We start from the raw sequence: 20991 nt of genomic DNA, 5'->3' as shown, positions 1-20991 counted from the left end.
TGATAAGCTTTTCGAATATATTTAAGTGCCTACCACAGAACGCAGTGAATAAATCAGGAAATATTTTAGACAATGACAATTTGCGCAATGAAATGGGAGGGGGGTTTATCCATCCTTGAGGAACACAAGAACTACTGCATTTTACCAGATTACATCAAGATGCTTTTTAGTGTTTGGCCTATCCAAATGCAACATAAAATACAAAAAAAAATCAATCCTAAGGTTTCGCACACTCTTACTCTTACTGTTTTCAGCTGCCCCAAATCAGTCACCGTGCACCATAGAAACATCAGTTAAATCAGCAAAATTCTTTATCCCAACTCCTGTTCAGAACAATGGATTCTAATGAAAACCAGTTACAGCACATAATTAAGTCCTAACTAGAACAGTGAAATGCAGATTTCTTGGTGAACGGCTATGCATCTTAAACAGTGTTTCAATATAGATTAGATAAACATTTACCAAAGTCGGCTAGAATTTCCTCAAGCAAAAAGTCAACTAATTTGGTGAACTGGGCTTCCTCTCTAACAATTTATATTATCCTGCAACCCACTGATTAACCTGTTCCCCTCATCTGGAAATTCAGTGTCTTTTAGCAGCCTGCAAGAGTGGCCCATACCACTATCTCAACACTTCTTTACTTTTTCTGCTAGAAGGTGAGAAGCCAACATGAGGATTAGCCGAACAAATGCTTTTACAATCGGTTCAAACACTGCAAATGTGACAGACCACATACTTAAAAGAGAGAGAGAAAAAAAAACAAAACATGACCTGTAACCTTTACTGAAATTCAAATCACCGGCACTTGTTCTTTTATGAATTGTAAGAATCCCCTGGACAAGCAGGGTAAGAAGAAAGTTTGTTACTTTCAGAGGACGCAGAGTGCTCTCCAAGGAGCACTGTGAAAGAGGTGAAGATCTACGGAGCTTTCTTATCCCTAGCGCTTTCCCCAGCACAGAGTTTCTCCAAAAGGCGGATGGTGAGCATTATTTTACCCAGGGTGTCTTAGCGAGCAGCAGAGAACTACTGGAAACGGCCTACCTTGAAGACCTTTCGGAAGCTCCATGGTTTTTATTATTTGTTCCGTTACGTCGGATGCGCTGAGCCCTTGTAGCCTCTTCTCCCAGAAAAGCTGAAAGATTGGAATGCCTCGTTAGTGGTGCCATTTAAACGAAAACAAAAAGACAGCACATTGCATGCATAAACAGACGCGTGTGGGGCTTGGAACTTGCTAGCTTGTGTGGGAAATTTCTTGCTGACTTATTCAAAAGGAACATAGTGTGAAAATGATACTATTTAATAATGGGCTGCTGGGTTATTTGTTTTTTGTTTTTTTTAATAGAGCAGTTTCATGCTGCTGATTTGGGCTTCCAGCTCAATCAGAACAAGCTTTTACTGGGTTGCAGCACCAGGGATTGTTTTTTGCAAATACACCTAGGGCCGGATTTTAAAAGGGTTACGCGCATAAGGTACGCGCGTAACCCTTTTAAAAAACCCCTGCGCGCGCCGAGCCTATTTTGCATAGGCTCGGTGGCGCGCGCAGTCCCGGGGCTTGCCTGGGAGGGCGTGTCGGGGGGTGTGTCGGGAGTGACACAGCGTTTTCGGGGTGTGTCCGGGGGCGTGTTTCAGGCTCAGGGTCATTTTGGGGGCGTGGCCGAGTGCCCCGACACAGAGGCCTGTGTTGGGGCCTGCCCGCGCAGCGTGTAAGTTGCTACTGCCCAGAGCAGTAGTAGACTTTTAAGATAAAGGTAGGGAGGGGGTGGGTTAGGTAGGGGAAGGGAGGGGGAAAGTGCGGGGGGTTAATGGAAAGTTCCCTCCAAGGCCACTCCGATTTCGGAGCGGCCTTGGAGGGAACGGGCAGCATGCGCAGGGCTCGGCGCGTGCAAGATGCACAAAATGTGCACCCCCTTGTGCGCGCCGACCCTGGATTTTATAAGATACACACGGCTACGCGTGTATCTTATAAAATATCGCGTACTTTTGTTCGCACCTGGTGTGCGAACAAAAGTACACGCGCGCGTAGATTTGTAAAATCTACCCCAATGCTTTTTTTCTGTTATTTTTAACTAATTTCCTGTTTAGCTGCAAACATCACAGCACTGATTCCTTGGCGCAGAGCCACAGGCTCGCTCAAAATCCAGTGTGCCAGTCCAAGTCTGGCCACTAGATATCAATGTTGAGTGATGATTTGTATCCCTCCCCTCCTCTCACACCCTTCCCCTCTCCCCCTGATGCTATGAACACTGCCTCTATAACATCCCTCACACCAATGGTCTGTGCTTTATTAATAGCATAGTATTCTGTGCAATGAACTAACGTTAACAATCCCACTACACAAAATAGCCAAAATAAGAATGTAAGCATATAAACAATACATTGCCTGTTTATGAAATCATAAAATACAAGCAGCAGCTTTTAAAAGAAACAAATAATAAATCAGACTGATCAAACTTATCTATACTTCTTAAAAGGGAGCTTTCTTATACGAATACCTGACAAAGAAATAATAAAATACTGAAGCAATTAGAAAATACAGTAAATACAACAATTAAAAAAATCTGAGTGCCACTGAAACTATACAATATTGTTAAGGAAGAAGGCAAATAGTCTGATTTATGGTGCAAGCTCACAGCTCTCTAGTTATCACAGGCTTTCCTTTTTTTTCTGTAAATAAAAACATACCAGAAACATTTGTCTCACCTACATCTAAACACATAAGGCAGGTGAATGCTGAAAATTCTGGTACAAAGGTTCATGCCACACAACCCCAAGGAGACTACGGTTTGTAGAATTTGTACATAAAAGTGCAGCACAACACTCATGACCTCTCCTGTCCTCTCTCCCAGGCCCTATCGATAATATCTATCAGTTCTAATATTAGCGTGACCCTTTGCCATCACACACGTAACCCTTGGAGAAGATTCTGGGTGGGAGAGGCTACCTGGCCCCAGCTAGGACTTGGATTTCCTCTTGTGGAAATTTGTGGGGAGCGTGGAAATATTCACAGGATAGCAGAAGCTGCTTGTAGCCAACTGTATTGGAGGATGGCCTCCATTCTGGGAAATGTACAAAATGTATTTGCAATGTGTCAGTGGGGAGGGGTGGCTCGGAGTCTAAGTGAGAATGTTTCCCTTCAAGAAGAATGGGGAGCGAGGTCCTGTGCGGGGAGGGCTCATCCAGTATAAAAGAGCTGGTGGAGGATTTGGCAGGAGGAGTCGGAGAGAGCCCAGCTGAGGACTGGGTTTATCCAGGGCTCCCCTTCTTCAAAGGGTGCCCTGCATGGGGCTTTCCCCCCCTCAAGGGGAAAGCACTGAGGCACAGTAAGGGTTTCTCCTCAAGGGGAAGCAATCAGGGGACCCGACCTGAGTCCCGGAAGTGGAGGAGAGTCTGGAGGCAAAGATGGCGTGAGGAAGCCATTGAAGGGTGAGAGCGGAGGACTCAGAGGACGGTCCTCTGTGACTGTTTGGATGGGGTAGGAGAAACGTCTGAAGGATTACAGAGTTTCTGTGGAGAATTGGAGAGAACTGCTAAGTGTCCAGTGAGTTGAGTACTGAAGAACAAAGTGGAAGAAACTGAAGTTAAGACTGTGAAAAGCATAGTCTATCTTAAAAGAGAAGAAACAGTGGTTGTTATGGGAGGGAATTGTTTCTATTGAGTGTACTTTGAAATACTGGAGAGAAAGCTGGCAAAAATAGTTTTAAGAAGTTCTCCTAATTTCATTCATCTACCACTTTCCAAAAATATGATTAGAGCAGTGCGTTGCTATTGAGCCATCAGGCTGGCCCAAGTTTAAAGTTATTTCACCATTGCTGAAAACCACTATTGGTTGTTTGGAATCACCCCCTCTTATCTATGTAACATTCACAGTTAAACAACACTGCATTCTGTCATGACAGGAGTTTCCTCCAACTAGCCAATCTTAGTATTCCAGAAACGTCGGAAATATAATCTTCATCATTGTTTGTTTCATGCCTTTCCAGCTGGAGTATTCAAGGTGTGTTGGACATGCAAATCATTGATAAAGGTGGTTACAGTGTTTACATGACTAGTATATAAAGATCACGAGGTTACAGAATAGGAACACAGAGAATGCCTATAAGGGATTTGCTAGCTTTAAATAACTCATAGTAGAGGATGTGGTTAGTGCAGTTAGTGTAGCTGGGTTTAGAAAAGGTTTGGATAAGTTCTTGGAGAAGTCCATTAACTGCTATTAAGTTGACTTAGGGAATAGCCACTGCTATTAATTGCATCAGTAGCATGGGTTCTTCTTAGTGTTTGGGTAATTGCCAGTTTCTTGTGGCCTGGTTTGGCCTCTGTTGCAAACAGGATGCTGGGCTTGATGGACCCTTGGTCTGACCCAGCACAGCAATTTCTTGTTGGCCCGATTTTAAATGCCCAGCGTGCATAAAAAAAAATGGGGATAATGCGGCCGGGCCTTGCGCACGCCTCGCACATTTTAAAAGGGGTCAAGCCACGTGCTTACCCCACATTACGTGCACAAGAGCTGGGCTGAAGAAAAGGGGAGGTCCGGGGGGCAGGGAAGGGCGGAGCAGAGTAGGAGGGAACTAGGGGAGGCCCGATCTCATTGCTGTGCGTAAATTGCTATTTTTAACCCCCCTTGTGCGTGTATTGGGCCGGATTTTCAAAGGGTTACATGCGCCGGGCCTATTTTCAAAAGGCGCGGCGATGCGCGTAAAGCCCCGGGATGCATGTAAGTCCAGGGGCTTTACTAAAGGGGCGGTCCGGGGGAGGGGCGAGGGCAGAGGCTCCCAGCACAGCGGCCATCTGCTGCTGTGCTGGGGACCATGTGCCAGCAGTTGGCCGGCGCGCGCAACTTACTTCAGCCCCAGGGCTGAAGTAGATTTGGAAATAAAAGAAAGAAAAAGGAAAAGGTAGGGGGGAAGGGCGGGGGAGATAGGGGAAGGGAAGGTAGAGTGGGAGGGTAGGGAACGGGGAAGGCAGCGCGGCTTGGCGCGGGCTCAGCGCACGCCAGGTGCACAATTGTGCACCCCCTTGCATGCGCCGACCCCCTATTTTATAACATGCACGTGCATATAAAATCGGGCGTACATGTGGGCGCGCCGGGTAGCGCGTGCACATGTACGCCTGCGCGTACATTTGAAAATTTACCCCATTTTTTTTTTTTTAATCTACCCGTATGTTTCTTATGTTAGACCGAGCAGAAAAGTTAACAGTGTTATCCAAGTGCTGCTGCTCATAATAGTGAAGGTGCTACGGCATTGTAAGTAAGGGTCTATATAAAAGTTAAGAGGACTGTGCAAAGTTTAAAATCTTAAGGATTATTAAATAAATGCATGTTACACCAGTACATGCATAATTTCCCTTTGAAAGTTATCCCATCAAATCCAGGGGCAGCAAAATGTCTTTTTGATGGAGGCGGGGTGGGGGCCATCCGAGCACTGCCCCCCCCCCCCATCTCCCTCTGCCAATTTCTTACCTTATGTTTACATTTAATATAATTTTTTCTTACATACGTTATGTGTGTAAATCAGAGTATAATTATTCATTCCCAGACTAACCAATAAAGTGCTTGATGCTAGAAAACCAGACACAGTGGTAGAGGAGAAAATGTTAAAAACAGTATTAGTAATTGAAGTTCTGTTCTGTACTACATATGGAGAGAGAGAAGATCCTCGAGTACCAAGAGCTGAAATCAAAGACCAAGCAAATGTGGCCTAAATAAACAGCCCTAACTGGTTGGGCACCACTTACCTGATTAAAAACGTAAGCTCACCTTGATATGCTGCCTGCATATATCACACCGTACAGGCTTCAGAAAGATGCTTGGCACAGTGCAAGTATTAACCCATTATGTCCCAAATGTTTTAAGAAAGCTATCCTCTAATTAGGTCACCAGGACATAATGGGTTAAGAAGAGCATTAGCAGTATCTTTGCAAGACTGGAGAGTGAGGTTTATTCTTGTTGTTATGTGCAAGACAACCCTAATGGAAATGCTGTACCTCGGCAGTTCAGTAATATATTCTGCATCAAAAGAACCACCCCTTCCTACATACACACACACCCCTTCTACAAGGGGGCAGAGGAAGATATCTATTTATTTAAATGATTTCTATTCCACAGTTCAAAGAGGATTACATACATACATAAAAATATGAAAATAAATATTTTCCCCCAATACACCTCACCTCTAACTTTAAAGATCTCAATGGATCTCTACAGAAGGAATGTTCCAACTACTAGGGCGAGGGAGCAGAATGGTCAGTGTGGATTTGTGGAAGACAGAGAAAGGTCTATATAACATGGGAGCACACCGCAGGAACCATTTTACTGTGTGGAGCTCGGAGTTGACCCTTCTGGGGACAGCATGTTCATGGCTGCTCCCTGGTTTTGTTTATTTTTAAGAAGGAAGGCCTCTGGGGTCTCTAAGGCTCAGACCTGGGCTCATTTAAGGACCATGTTTTTGGAAACTTTTTCTTTTGAGAGAAGAGTTTTTCCGCCCTCGTTGCATAATTTTGGTTTTCCCCGATATCTGTAGATTTTGTTCTTTTTTTGCTTGAACCGAGTGTTCTATTACGCAGCAATTCAGAGGTTTGTTTAATATCCAAAGGAGAGGTGCTTTTCACTGAGAGAGGACCAAAAGACCATCAGCATCCACAGGAAGGGAGGTACAGGAGTCATCCAAAGGGAGGGAGTTGAAGAAGATTTCATGGACCCTCTATGAGGTTCACTTTCATCTCAAAGGAAAAAACAGGAGAAGCAACGTAGTATCAGTGCTCGTCAGGCACCAGGAGAAGTAAGGAGGTGAAGGATGAAGAACTACAGGACAGGTAGGAGAACTGGTATTATACTTTAAACAGCAACTGAAATGTAATAAAGACGATACTTATCGACCCTGTTGGAGGGAAGGTCCTTAACTGCCTTAATCCATAGGAAGGGGGAAGGACTGACAAATGTAACTGAAATTCACTTTATTACCCAAACTGCTTTCATCAATGGTAGAGTTACAAATCTATTAAGAACGGAAAACATAACATCAAATTGTGGAGAATGTGAACTGTGAAGAACTTTCAACAATTCATCAGTAAAAGGTTGGAAACCATGTTAGCTTTCAGTATGGTTCCTGCTGCTGTCTACACTTACATGGTCATCAGTGCTACATACAAAAACTTTGCAGCTAGGATTTAACTGAATGCAGTGCTGAATGCCTAGAAGATTATTCTTCCCCATGCTCAGAGAATCATTGACACTCAGATGAATTAACAAGGGAAGACGCAAACCTTAAGAGACAGTGTTTGAGATGGGACCTTATCTGGGATCATCAGCCTAGGGGTTACATAACAATAACACAAACTCCCTCCACTACCAGGTACATTGTAAAATACAAAATCCTGTAAAAATAAAAATCACTCAGGTCCTATGTAGCAAACCTATATAGCATGATGGCACAATAATTCACAGGATTACACCAGCAACAATCCTACCTATGGAAAAGGTAGCACTACAGATATTACACCAGGTCCTGTTGGGAAAACACACTAAACAAGACTGCTACAGGCCCTACATGCTAGCAGAAGTAGAACTCAGAAAGACTTTCACCAAATACAGAATACCTGACTACAAATTACAAATGTTCAGGCAAAAGCTGAAATGGAAAACCAACAGGTAAGACTCTGTATGCAGCTGAAAATTGGAAAACTCAAAACAAAAGTGCATTTCCTCCTATACGTAATGCAAAGTATAATCATCATTCTTATGGGGAATGGGGGGTCTTATACTGGAGCTGCTGAGTTCCCATCATTGTTCTTATGAAGAATGGGGTGTTGTTACATAACTCACAACCCCATCACCCATAACAAGGGCTTGTGGCCCTACATAACACTTCCCATGGCCCCCTCCCCTTTGTGGTTCTTTGCTTCCCCAGCCCAGCACCAGTATCTCAGACTCCTTCTCTTTCCCCTGTGCCCAGAAGCCAGCTAGCCAGCCTCCAGCCCTGACTCCATCTCGGGCAGTCAGCCTCAAGTATCCACAGGTCACCCTTTAGCTTTAGATTTTTCCCAAACCAAGTCAGCCCCCAGCTCCAGAAATTCCTCACCCTAACCAAGTCAGTCTCCAGCATTAAGGTCCTCCCGCCTCCAGGGAGCTTCACCCTCTACAAGGCAACCATCAACTTCAGGGACCCCTCTCCCCCCCCCCCCAGCAAGCCAGCCTCTAGCATCAGACCACCCCCCCCAACAAAGTCAGCCTCTAGCATCAGACCACACCCCCAACCCCCCAACCAAGTCAGCCTCTAGCATCAGACCACACCCCCAACCCCCCAACCAAGTCAGCCTCTAGCTTCAGCCCTGCCCCTAAGGCCAGCTTCAGAACACCCTCTCCCACATTCAGGGACCCACCCCCACCAAATCAGCCACCAGTTTCAGAGACATCCTCACCCCTACCCCCATCAAGCCAGCCTTCGATCTCCTCAGCTTCTCCCTGCCTCCAGCCAGTCCTTTACCTACTGCAGGTGCAGGCACTCACTCTGCATCGACTTGGGAAATGTTGCTGCCAGAGGCAACGCGCAGATTTCTTCCTGTCTCAAGCTGGTTACGTGAGACGGGAAGAGCAGTGCGAGAACATAGGCACTGACGTGGGTGCGAGACCAGCATGAGACAGGAAGAAAGCCACGCGATGCCACCTCTGTGACAGCGGTCCAAAATGTGGGCAGACCGGTGCCCGGGGTGGCCCACTCCTCTCCGAAACCCATGATCAAATCTGTGCGCACACAATTACACCTGCTCATTTGTGCACAGATCTTTCTGGGGAAATTGTAGGCACATACTTTTGAAAATGCAAAAGCATGCAAACTCCTCCTAAACCCTACTCCCAGAAAGGTCTCTGATCACTGCTGGTGAACTTGTGCTCATATAGGCTCTATGTGTGTAAGTTTAGCTGCATATTGGGCAGGCAATTTTGTAACAGGCAAAGCAGTGGATATACCTTTGAAAATTACCCTTGAAATGTATTAAGTTAATCCAATAAAAAGGTATCAACTTTTTTGTTTGTTTGTGGAACTTTATTTACTTTACCAGCATATTCAAAGTTCAGTAGTGAAATAATTGCACTGCATATAGTTTCTTCTTATGTCTATTAATCCCTCCGATGCCTGTCCTGAAGAATGGTGAAAAACTGGTCTCCAAACCTTGGAGTATGACTCCCCCTCCCCCACCCCCTCATCCCATATCATGACTTCCCTTCTACTGGCGAGTAAACTCTGCATAAAAACTGGAGAACATCTCTCAATATGAAAAATATTTTTATGCTTCAAATCTGAAGCCTGCCATTTATATGCACCTGTATTCCTGCCTGAATCAATGCAGAGAGGGCATCTCTTGGGCAACCATTATCTCCAGTGAAAACTGCCTGCCTCTTATGCATTAGTTATACCCTTGGCCTACTTGTCGTGAATGTCTATTATCATATTCCCTTATCCTCTACACTAAACAAATGCAGGTCTTTATCTTTCAGCTCACAGGACTTATTGATGAGCCCCATGCACCATTTTGGCAGCACGCCTGCAGAATGCCTCTCATTTGTGTTTCTGAGGATACGGACTCTGAAACTAGGCTCAATGCTAGAACAGGGGAGTTACCTCAAAAAAAGGTGTACTGCCATCTTCTGCTGGTTCTCTCTCTCCCCTTGTATCCCAGCATCTTACTGGTTCTCCCTACCACCATGTCACGCTGTTTGGCCTCATTGAGGTCACTGGATATGGGCACCCCGAGATCCCAATCTTCTTTCTGGTCATATGGAGCTCGGCCCTTTATCATGTATGGTTCTCTCAATATTATATATCCTCGAATGCAACATTCTGCTCTTTGTCCTCTATTTTTAATTCCTCGATATAATCAGTACTGCAGTTCTACCTCCCATATTGGTCCTGGAAAATACTGGAGTCTAAAAAGGGATCCGTGTGATCTCAAAAGCTTTGAAATTGAAATATTTAACGGACTAATTTACAATAAAAATGTGAATATTAAGTAATGTTAATGTAAATGCAGATTTATGGAAGTATATCACTAGAATTGCTGCATAATTGCCCTTAACTACAGTAGGAAATCAGAAGTTTTACATATATATGGGGGCTGATTTACCCATTTAGCTGCTAAAGGGTACTAGTTATTCAAGCCTGCTAATGGATTAAACATTTGCTGCTCAGAGACTGAGTAGGGGCTGCGTGGGAAGCTGAACAATGTCAAAATTGGCTAATGAAGGTATAAATGAAGCATTTTGTATCCATCCCTCTCTGAGCCACACAATGCATTAAGTGCATCAGTGTTACAGTATTTTAATGGCACCTGTTTAAGAGTTAGAGTTCCAGACACTTTATACAACATAGTTTTTGTGCCCTATTGTGAACCGTTGTGATGGCACCCGCTTAACGACGGTATAGAAAAGATTTTAAATAAATAAATAAAATAAAAATAAATATAAAGCAGAACCCCCCGTTGGTTGTACTCGGAGGGCTATATTGCCAGGGTTCATCCAATAGGGGGAAGCTGGACTTCCTTGGCCCTTGCCGTAGACATGCTCTGTGGTCACTACCAGTCCTTCTGATCTCACTGCATCTTCTGAATTGGTGGCAAGCGGGATGCTGGACGGGGACAAAGGACACAGGATAATAAAAAGCAACAACACACCGCAACATTCTCTCTCCCTCTTAAAAATCCTAAGTCCAAGAAATAAATGAGTCTTTGAGTCCACTTGGTGTTCAAAACAAAATTTAACTTCAGTTTGTAGTTTGAATTCTAAGCAAAAATGGTAAATATCAAAAATAACAAGAAGAATCCTGTGGGAGTATTGAAGAGAGAAAAGTTTGCTGCTGGTTGAAGAGGATTGGTGAGTATTGCTTTAGGAAATTATAGGACCTAAAAAGTTTGGGGGAGAGGTGAAAGAGTGCGGTATATTCTTTAGTGTGTATGTCTGAAATAAAAAGCTAGAAGAAGGTAGGTAATTCTAATGTCTATCTTTCCATCCCTCCCCATCTCAACTCCCATCCTCCTTAGATCATTCTTTGATTTAAAATCAAAGGGTATCACATTTAAAATCAACCAGGGCTTTATCTAAAATACAGCATTGCTTCAGCCCTTACAAGTCACTACCAGATTAACAGCAAGTATACCATATTAATTTAAAGGACACTGATTTACTCGTCCCTATTCCCTTAGCAACCTAAATTTAACTAAAAATTCAACAATATTAAAGATGAAAGCAGCAGTCCAGCAGAGAGATGGGTGCCTTCCAGTCTTTTGCACAGTGTCACATGTATGATTTTTTATTTAGTTGGTTTTTTTTTTTATGTTCAATATATTTTATTGAGTGATTTGCACACCATACAAGTGTATACGTTAAAGAACAGAACAAACCATAAAGAGGGACACTATAAATTCACAGTAAAGTTCCAGGAAACAACTAAACACTCTTTTCAAACTAAACCCAACATTTCCCCAGCAAAGTCCTTTCCCAATCCCCTCTACCCCTTCCCCTTCCCCCCCCCCCATAGACCTGGGTCCAAAACAAGGACTGTCCAGACATGGCTCAAGGTCCCAGTCCATCATTAAGAGCCAGGCTACGAGCACGATGGGGCAGAGCTTGTAGATAAGTCTCCCATGTTAGCAGGAAAGTCTTCCGTCTGTTGGGGGAAGTCCGAGCATGCAACGCCTCCATCTGCATCAGTTTATGGAAATGAATCCTCCACGCCCAGAATGAAGGTGGTTCCGGAGTGCACCAGTGTAATAGGATGACTTTCTTCCCCACCAGACCCGCCTTCTGGAGCAACATCCGTGAGCCAGGGGCCGCCACCAAGAATCTAGTAATACAATGTAATAACCAAAGATATGGGGACAATGGTAACTGAATGCCCACTAGCACCCCTAAGTACATAGCAATTTTTTTCCAATAGTTCACGATCGTGGGACACCCCCAAAAGACGTGAGCCAAGGTCCCCAGCTCCCCCCGGCAGTGCATACATTGGGCAGTGTTGACGATTCCCGCTTTGTAAGCCCGTTGTGGAGCCAGATAAGCCCGACTCAAAAATTTGAGATGCATCTCCCTAAAGTACATGTTCCCAGTGATCTGGAGTACACTTCGCAAACTGTACGAGAAGTTGTATGTGTGCACCCAGTGCAAAGAGCTCCTAACTCTCAGAGGAGAAGTCCAATCTCTGGAAGCTCCAGTGGCAGACCTGGAGAAGCTGAAGCAGAAAGAGAGGTATAAAGAGGATTCCTTTAGGGACATAACAGCCAAGTCCCAACTCCAGGCTGGCAGCCCTGGTGCTATCTTGGAGGAGGAAGGCGGAAGCAAGGGCCTGCTCTTCAGGTGATTCATTATCCTCTCGCACCGAGTCAATTCTCCCAGGGCTACTGCCCAGAAGGGAAGGGTTAGGCCAGCAGTTGATTATTAGATTATTAAGAATGTAGATACCTGGGTGGTTGGTAGACATGAGGATCGCCTGGTAACTTGCCTGCTTGGTGCAAAAGTGGCAAATATCACATCATCTAAATAGGATTTTAGATAGTGCTGGGGGGGAGGCGGCTGTTGTGGGACATGTGGGCACCAACAACATAGGATAGTGTGGGAGGGAGGTTCTGGAAGTCAAATTTAGGCTCTTAGGTAGAAAGCTGAAATCCAGAACCTCCAGGGTAGCATTCTCTGAAATGGTCCCTGTTCTATGCACAGGTCTGTGGGGTCTCAATGCATGGATGAGACAATGGTACAGGGAAGAGGGATTCAGTTTTGTAAGGGACTGGGCAACCTTTTAGGGATGGAGGAGTCTTTTTCCAAAAGAATAGGCTCCACCTTAACCAGGGTGAAACCAAGTTTTTGGCACTAACTTTAAAAAAAGAGATCCAGCAGCTTTTAAACTAGAACAAGGGGGAAAGCCAACAGTCACTCAGCAGAGCATGGTTGGAGGGAGTTATCTTCGAAAGATATTAATGAAACAGGAGAGTAAGGGCACCCCAACCGAGAAGTTCTAATAAAAGCAAAAGTAATCCATGCATCTGCAAGTAAAGAACTTCCTGAGTTAAAAGATTTCAAGTTATCCCTGTGAAATGATAAGTAGGTTGTTAACAAAAACAAATAATATACTTTGAAATGTTTGCATGCCAATGCCAGAAGTCTAAGAAGTACGATAGGAGAGTGTATAGCAGTAAATGAAGAGGTAGGTTGTCATATCAGAGTCCTGGTGGAATGAGGATAACAAATGGGACGTGGTATACTAGGGTACAAATTATATCACAGTGATAAGATGGATCAACTGGGTGGGGGATGGCCAGGGGTGGTTCTAGCAGTGGTAGCCCCTCTCACATGGTAGGGTCTAAAGGCCACCAGTGCCATTTTGGTTAGTGGCAACCAACGGCCAGGGAGCAGATCACTTCCGGGCCCTCCGCTGGACCACCAGGGGTTTTTGTGGGTCTTGGGGAGGCTATTTTATTTAAATTTGGGGGGGGGCAGCATGTGGTCTCCACCTCAGGCAGCACATTGCATTTAGCTGCCCCTGGATATAGCACTTATGTTCGGGATGGCACAGAGTCCAACAGAATAAACATCTTGTAGGAAACTAAATGCACAGTAGAATCTTTATGTGTAGAAATCCCATGTGTGTTAGAGAAAAGTATAGTGATAGGGATATAGTACCATCCACCTAGCCAAAATGATCAGGTAGATGATGAAATAAAAGAAATTAGGGAAGCTAACAAATTTGGCAGAATAGTAATACTTGGAGATTTCAATTACCCCAATGTTGACTGGTTAAATGTATCATCAGTACATGCTAGATAGGTAAAATTCCTGGATGGAATAAATGACTACTTCATGGAGCAATTTGTTCAGGAACAGATGAGAGAGAGAGCCATTTTAGATCTAATTCTTAGTAGAACACAAGATTTGGAGTGAGGTAACAGTGGTGAGGCCAACTGGCAATAGTGATCATAACATGATCAAATTTTACTTAATGACTGGAAGGGAGACAATAAGTAATCTACAGCTGTAGCACTGAACTTTCAAATGAGAGATTTAAAAAGTTAGAACATAGAAAAAAATCTGAAAGATGCAGCTACAAAGGTTAAGAGTATACAACAGGTGTGGACATTGTTTAAAATGGTAAAGTGGAACAAGGCCAAACAACTGCCGACATGGTTAAAAGGAAAGATGAAAAAGGCTATTTTAGCCAAAAGAAGTTTCTTCAAAAATTGGAAGAAGGAAGCATCTGAAGAAAATAGGAAAAAGCATAAGTACTGGCAAGTTAAATGTAAAACACTGATAAGACAGGGTAAAAGAATTTGAAAAGAAGCTGGCCATAGAGGCATAAACTCATAATAAAATCTTGTTTAAACATATTTGAAGTAGAAAGCCTGTAAGGGAATTAGTTGGACCATTAGATGATAAAGGGTTTAAAGGAGCACTTAGGGCAGATAAGGTCATCGCGGAAAGACTAAACAAATTCTTTGTTTTGGTGTTTATTAAGGAGGATGCTGAGGAGATACCCTTTCCAGAAACGGTTTTCAAGGATGATGATTCAGATGAACTGAACCAAATCATGGTGAACCTGGAAGATATAGTAGGTCAAACTGACAAACTGAAGATTAGCTAATCACCCGGACCAGGGTTCTGAAAGAATTAAAAAATGAAATTTCAGATCTATTAGTAGTAATTTGTAACCTATCATTAAAATCATCTGGTGTACCTGAAGACTATAAGGTGGTCAATATAACCCGATATTTAAAAAGGGATCTAGGGCTGATCCGGAAAACTATAGAACAGTGAGCCTGACTTCAGTTCCAGGAAAAATCATGGAAACTATTCTAAAGAACAAAATCATAGAACAGACAGACAGATATGGTTTAATGGAACACAGCCAGTATGGATTTAACCAAGGAAAGTCTTGCCTCAAATCTGCTACATTTCTTTGAAGGGGTTAATACACATGTGGATAAAGATGAGCCAGTAGATTTAGTGTATTTTGATTTTTGGAAAGTGTTTGACAAAGTTCCCCATGAGAGATTCCTAAAAAACTTTTAAAAAAATCATAGGATAAAAGAATAACCTTTTGTGGATTGCAAACTGGCTAAAAGATAGTATACAGAGAAAAGGATTAAATGATTAGTTTTCTCAGTGGAGAAAGGTAAACAGTGGAGTGCCTCAGGCATCTGTACTTGAACTGGTGCTTTTTAATATATTTATAATTGATCTAGAAAGGGGAACAACGAGGAAGGTCATCAAATTTGCACATGACACAAAATTATTTACAGTCCTTAAATTGCAAGTGGATTGTGATAAATTACATGAGGATCTTGTGAAACTGGAAAACTGGGCATCTAAATGATAGATGAAATATACTGTGGACAAGTGCAAAGTGATGCACATCAGGAAAAGAAACCTAAGTTGTAGTTACAGGATATTAGGTTCCACATTAGGTGTTACCACCCAGGAATAAGATCTGGGTATTAGAGTGGAAATTAATTGAAGTCATGGTCTCAGTGTGCTGCAGCGGTCAAAAAGGCAAATAGAATGTTAGGAATTATTAGGAAAGGAATGGTGTATGTCACAATACCTCTGTATCACTCCACTGTGAGCCCGCACCTTGAGTACTGTGTGAAGTTCTGATAGCCGCAGCTCAAAAAAGAACTAGAAAAGGTTCAGAGAATGGCGACCAAAGTGATAAAGGGGATGTAATGGCTCCCCTATGAGGAAAGGCTAAAGAGGTTAGGACTGTTCGGCTTGGAGAAAAGATGGTTGAGGGGGAAATGATAGAGGTCTATAAAATTACGAGAGGACTAGAATGGGTTAATGTGAACTGATTATTTATTATTTCAGATAATACAAGGACTAGAGGGGCACTTCATGAAGTCAGCAAGTAGCATATTTAAAAAAAAAAATCTGAGAAAATTATTTTCCACTCAATGCACAATTAAGCTCTGAAATTCACTGCCAGAGGATGTGGTTAGTACAGTTAGTGTAACTGGGTTTAAAAAAGGTTTGATTAAGTTCTTGGAAGAGAAGGCCATTACCTGCTATTAATCAAGCTGACTTAGAAAACAGTCACTGCTATTACTAGCATCATTATGTGGGATATACTTAGTTTTTGGTGCAAGGTACTTGTATCCTGGATTGGCCACCATTGGAAACAGGATGCTGGGCTTGATAGACCCTTGGTCTGAGTCAGTATGGCAACCTCTTATGAAAATAAGTGTCAAAAAAAACATTGTCTCTGTATCCGTGCCTCTCCTCCTTGTAGCTCTTTGCTCCCTTGCACAATCACCCATATCAGTTAATCTTCTCTCTTTCCTGTTACAACTCCAGCATTAAAAACTAGTCTCTCAAAATCAAAATGACTCTAGTCACTCCTTCTGGAATGCACAAATCCTTTGATCTCTTCACCTCTTGATTTACTCCTACAACAGAGGCAAGAAAACAGACATCTGTCCATCCAGATTTTCGGGGAGAATCCCTTCTGTAGGAACTGGTTGCAAAAGAACATAAGAAATTGCCATGCTGGGTCAGACCAAGGGTCCATCAAGCCCAGCATCCTGTTTCCAACAGAGGCCAAACCAGGCCACAAGAATCTGGTAATTATCCAAACACTAAGAAGATCCCATGCTACTGATGCAATTAATAGCAGTGGCTATTCCCTAAGTAAACTTGATTTTGAAGTCTCAAAATAGCACAAATCCTCAAAACTCCAAATCTTCTCCTCTATTACCAAGCAAAGAAACCCTCCCTCCTCCTGGTCAGTCCACCTGGGGGATGCCAAAGACCCAAATCACATGCTGGGGGAAATGTTATAGTCCCCTTAAGCCTTCCCATAAAGAGGTGGGAATAAGTGCAAAGGAGGATACCCAGAAATTGCCCACCCCCTAATATGGTAAAAAACAATAGAGCAATAGTATAGTCACAGGCATAGCCGGTCATACATATTCATGAGTCTTGGACATGCAAAGGTGCTCATATATCTGTTTCCTATAGAAAAAAAAGCAGAAACACCAACTGAGCATGTCAGCATGACCGAAAGCCAAGGAGCCAAAAAGTACCTTCCCATAATCGTCATACTGCCTTATGATGTGCATATTTTCTGAAACACTCATCTCTGTTCCACAAGAATTATTCACACACGCAAGCATGAAAAAAAAAAAAATACATACTTCATTCACAAAACCAACCATCACTGCTTTAGCAAACTTCATGGCCTGCAGAATTTCTGACATGCAAGGCTAGCATGTGTCTGAAAGTTTAAAACATAAGAACACTGTTTCCAACAGTGGCCAATCCAGGATACAAGTACCTGGCAAGTACCCAAATATTAAATAGATCCCATGCTACTAATACCAGAAATAACCAGTGACTATTTCCTAGGTCAACTTGACTAATGGTTTATTGGCTTCTTCTTCAGGAACTTATCCAAACCTTTTTTAAACCCAGATAAGCTAACTTCCTTAACCAAATCCTCTGGCAATGAATTCCAGAGATTAATTTTGCACGGAGTAACAAACAATTTCTCTGATTTGTTTTAAATGTGCTACTTGCTAACTTTATAGTCTACCCCATAGTCCTTGTATTATCTGAAAGCATAAACAACCGATTTACATTAACCCGTTCTAGTCCTCTCACATTTTATAAACCTCCAACATATCCTCCCACAGCCATCTCTTCTACAAGCTGAACAGCCATAACCTCTTTAACTTTTCCTTCCCCTTTATCATTTTGGTCGCCCTTCTCTGTACCTTCTCCAGTACATCAGTATCTTTTTAGCGATGCGGCGACCAGAACACAGCATGCCTCTGTATCGCTCCATGGTGTAGCCTCACCATGGAGCAATACAGAGGCATTATGACATTCTCTGGTTTATTTACCATTCTCTTCCTAATAATTCCTAACATTCTGGTTTGCTTTTTTAACCGCTGCACACACTAAGCCAACAATTTCAATATATTGGCCAAAATGATGAAAACATTTTATTCCTGGGTGGTAACTCCTAACATGAAACTTAACATCGTGTAACTACGGCATGGATTATTTTTCCCTATATGCATCATCTTGCACTTGTCCACATTAAAATTCATCTGCCATATGGATGTCCAATCTTTCAAGGTCGTTCTCCTTTCCAAATCATTTATAAATAGATTAAAAAGCATCGGTCCAAGTATAGATCCCTGAGGCACTCCACTGTTTACATCTCTCCACTGAGAAAGTTGACCAATTAATCCTACTTTCCATTTCCCATCTTTTAACCAGTTTGCAATCCACAAAAGTACTTTGCTCCTATGACTTTTTAATTTTCTTAGAAGCCTCTCATGGAGAACATTGTCAAACGCCTTCTGAAAATCCAAATAAACTACATCTACCAGTTCACTTTTATCCACGTTTATTAACCTTTTAAAAAATATTTAGCAGATTTGTGAGACAAGACTTCTCTTGGATAAATCCGTGCTGGCTGAGTCCCATTAAATCCTGTCCTATCCATGTGGCTCTGTGTTTTTTCTTTAGAATAGTTTTCATGATCTTTTTTCCAGCACTGAAGTCAGGCTCACCAGTCTACAGATTCCTAGATCACCCCTGGAGCCTTTTTTGTATATTTGGGTTACACTGGACATCTTCCAATCTTCAGGTACACTGGATGATTTTAATGATAGGTTACAAATTACTAGTAATAGATCTGAAATTTCATTTTTGAGCTCTTTCAGAACCCTGGAGTATATACAATCTGGTCTGTGTGGTTTGCTACTCTTCAGTTTGTGAATTTGGCCTACTACATCTTCAATTCATCTGAATCATCCCCTTTGAAAACCTTTTCTGGAATGGGTGTCTCCCCAACATCCTCATTAATAAACACCGAAACAAAGAATTCCTTTAGTCTTTCTGTGATGGCCTTATCTTCCCTAATTGTCCCTTTAGCCCCTCGATCACCTAACAGTCCTACTTCAGATATATTTTAAAAAGCTTTTATAATGAGTTTTTGCCTCTACAGCTAACTTTTTGTCAAATTCATTTTTACCCTATCTTATCAGTGTTTTACATTTAATTTGCCAATGCTTCTGTTTTTTCCTATTTTCATTAGATGGATTATTTTTCCAATTATTGAAGGACTTTTTTTTTTTGGGGGGGGGGCGCAAAATAGCCTCTTTCACTTCATAAGAACATAAGATATGCCATATTGGGTCAGAACATGGGTCCATCAAGTCTAATATCCTTCACCTTTTAACCAAGCCGGCAGGCATTTGGCCTTCTCTCCACAAACCAACCAAACATTTTTCTCCACCTACACAATTATTATGCCTTCTTCCTTCACAGCTGTCCTCTCCACAAAGGAACAGCACTTACTGAATACTATTTTCAGATCTTTCTCTTAAATACATACACCAAGCAATCCTTATCTTCTGTATTGCTGCTGTGGCTTTTACAACCCACAGCCCCCTTCCATATAGATCAAGAAGGCTAGGAGCTCTAGCCACTGGAGTCTCATGTCCCACACACAAAGGCACCATCACTGCATCACTTGACCTGCATCCCCAGCACTCACACTGGAATAGAGATGGGGACACGTACTTCATCGATTCCATTCTTGTACTGACCCCACCCCAGGCAGCTTACTGCACTCTGGTGGGGCCACAAAAGACGTCGATAGCCTCTTAGGGACTGGATTACTCAGGTTACTTTTTACACACTCACTCTTTCCCCCAGGGTTGGGATTCTTTGTTGGTGAGGGGAAAGATTTACATTCAGGGCCCAGTGTGACAAGGGTGACCGTCTCCTCACATTTTTGCATTTGCTGTGTTTTCCCTGGGAGAGAGATACAGGTCTTCACTGTGTGTGCTGGATTTGTCAATGAAACACTCTGGAACCAGTGTCCAACAGCAGTTTTTGTTTTTTACTGATAGAAAAGGCAAATGAAATATGACGCAATTCAACTCAATCCACACCACCAAAGATTTCTTTGCCGGTAACAGTCTCTTTCCTCAATCTATGCAGGACTCTCTAAAAGCAGGGCAAGGGAGACATCCACCTTCCAGAGTTTGGATGAGTGGAGTTCCCAGGTGGGCAGGGTATCTTTTAGCTGAACAGAACACACCCTTCCAAAACCGGTAAAAATGAAAAAATGACAGTCTCCGCCCAGGGAATCCAAACCTCTCTCCCCAGGGGGTGAAGTCTCCAGATGGGGGGTCCTCAATGCTCTTAATTGCCTCTTTACTCACAATTAGTCGAGCATAAACATTGGCAAGTTAAATGTAAGACATTGATAAGACAGGCTAAGAGAGAATTTGAAAAGAAGTTGGCTGTAGAGGCAAAAACTCACAGTAAAAACTTTTTTAAATATATCCGAAGCAGAAAGCCTGTGAGGGAGTCAGTTGGACCGTTAGATGATCGAGGGGTTAAAGGGGCACTTAGAGAAGATAAGGCCATCGCGGAAAGATTAAATGATTTCTTTGCTTCGGTGTTTACTGAAGAGGATGTTGGGGAGGTACCCGTAATGGAGAAGGTTTTCATGGGTAATGATTCAGATGGACTGAATCAAATCACGGTGAACTTAGAAGATGTGGTAGGCCTGATTGACAAACTGAAGAGTAGTAAATCACCTGGACCGGATGGTATACACCCCAGAGTTCTGAAGGAACTAAAAATGAAATTTCAGACCTATTAGTAAAAATTTGTAACTTATCATTAAAATCATCCATTGTACCTGAAGACTGGAGGATAGCAAATGTAACCCCAATATTTAAAAAGGGCTCCAGGGGCGATCCGGGAAACTACAGACCGGTTAGCCTGACTTCAGTGCCAGGAAAAATAGTGGAAAGTGTTCTAAACATCAAAATCACAGAACATATAGAAAGACATGGTTTAATGGAACAAAGTCAGCATGGCTTTACCCAGGGCAAGTCTTGCCTCACAAATCTGCTTCACTTTTTTGAAGGAGTTAATAAACATGTGGATAAAGGTGAACCGGTAGATATAGTATACTTGGATTTTCAGAAGGC

At 42.7% G+C, this 20991-nt stretch overlaps 1 protein-coding gene across 2 annotated transcripts in view; it reads right to left on the bottom strand.

Annotated features, from left to right (window-relative positions):
• MBD2 (methyl-CpG binding domain protein 2) overlaps window positions 1-20991 on the bottom strand; it is a 205561-nt gene that overhangs the window by 72091 nt on the left and 112479 nt on the right. For both annotated transcript variants that reach the window (XM_029579956.1, XM_029579948.1), the window contains one exon: window positions 1042-1132. In XM_029579956.1, coding sequence (XP_029435816.1) covers window positions 1042-1132 — 91 coding nt within the window. The remainder of the gene's footprint in view (window positions 1-1041; window positions 1133-20991) is intronic.

The sequence above is a fragment of the Rhinatrema bivittatum genome, chromosome 1 (genome assembly GCF_901001135.1).
Source record: "Rhinatrema bivittatum chromosome 1, aRhiBiv1.1, whole genome shotgun sequence".
In the NCBI taxonomy this organism is placed as follows: Eukaryota; Metazoa; Chordata; class Amphibia; order Gymnophiona; family Rhinatrematidae; genus Rhinatrema; species Rhinatrema bivittatum.
The sequence above is the reverse complement of the archived record's forward strand: the minus strand, read 5'-3'. Positions and strand labels throughout refer to the sequence as shown.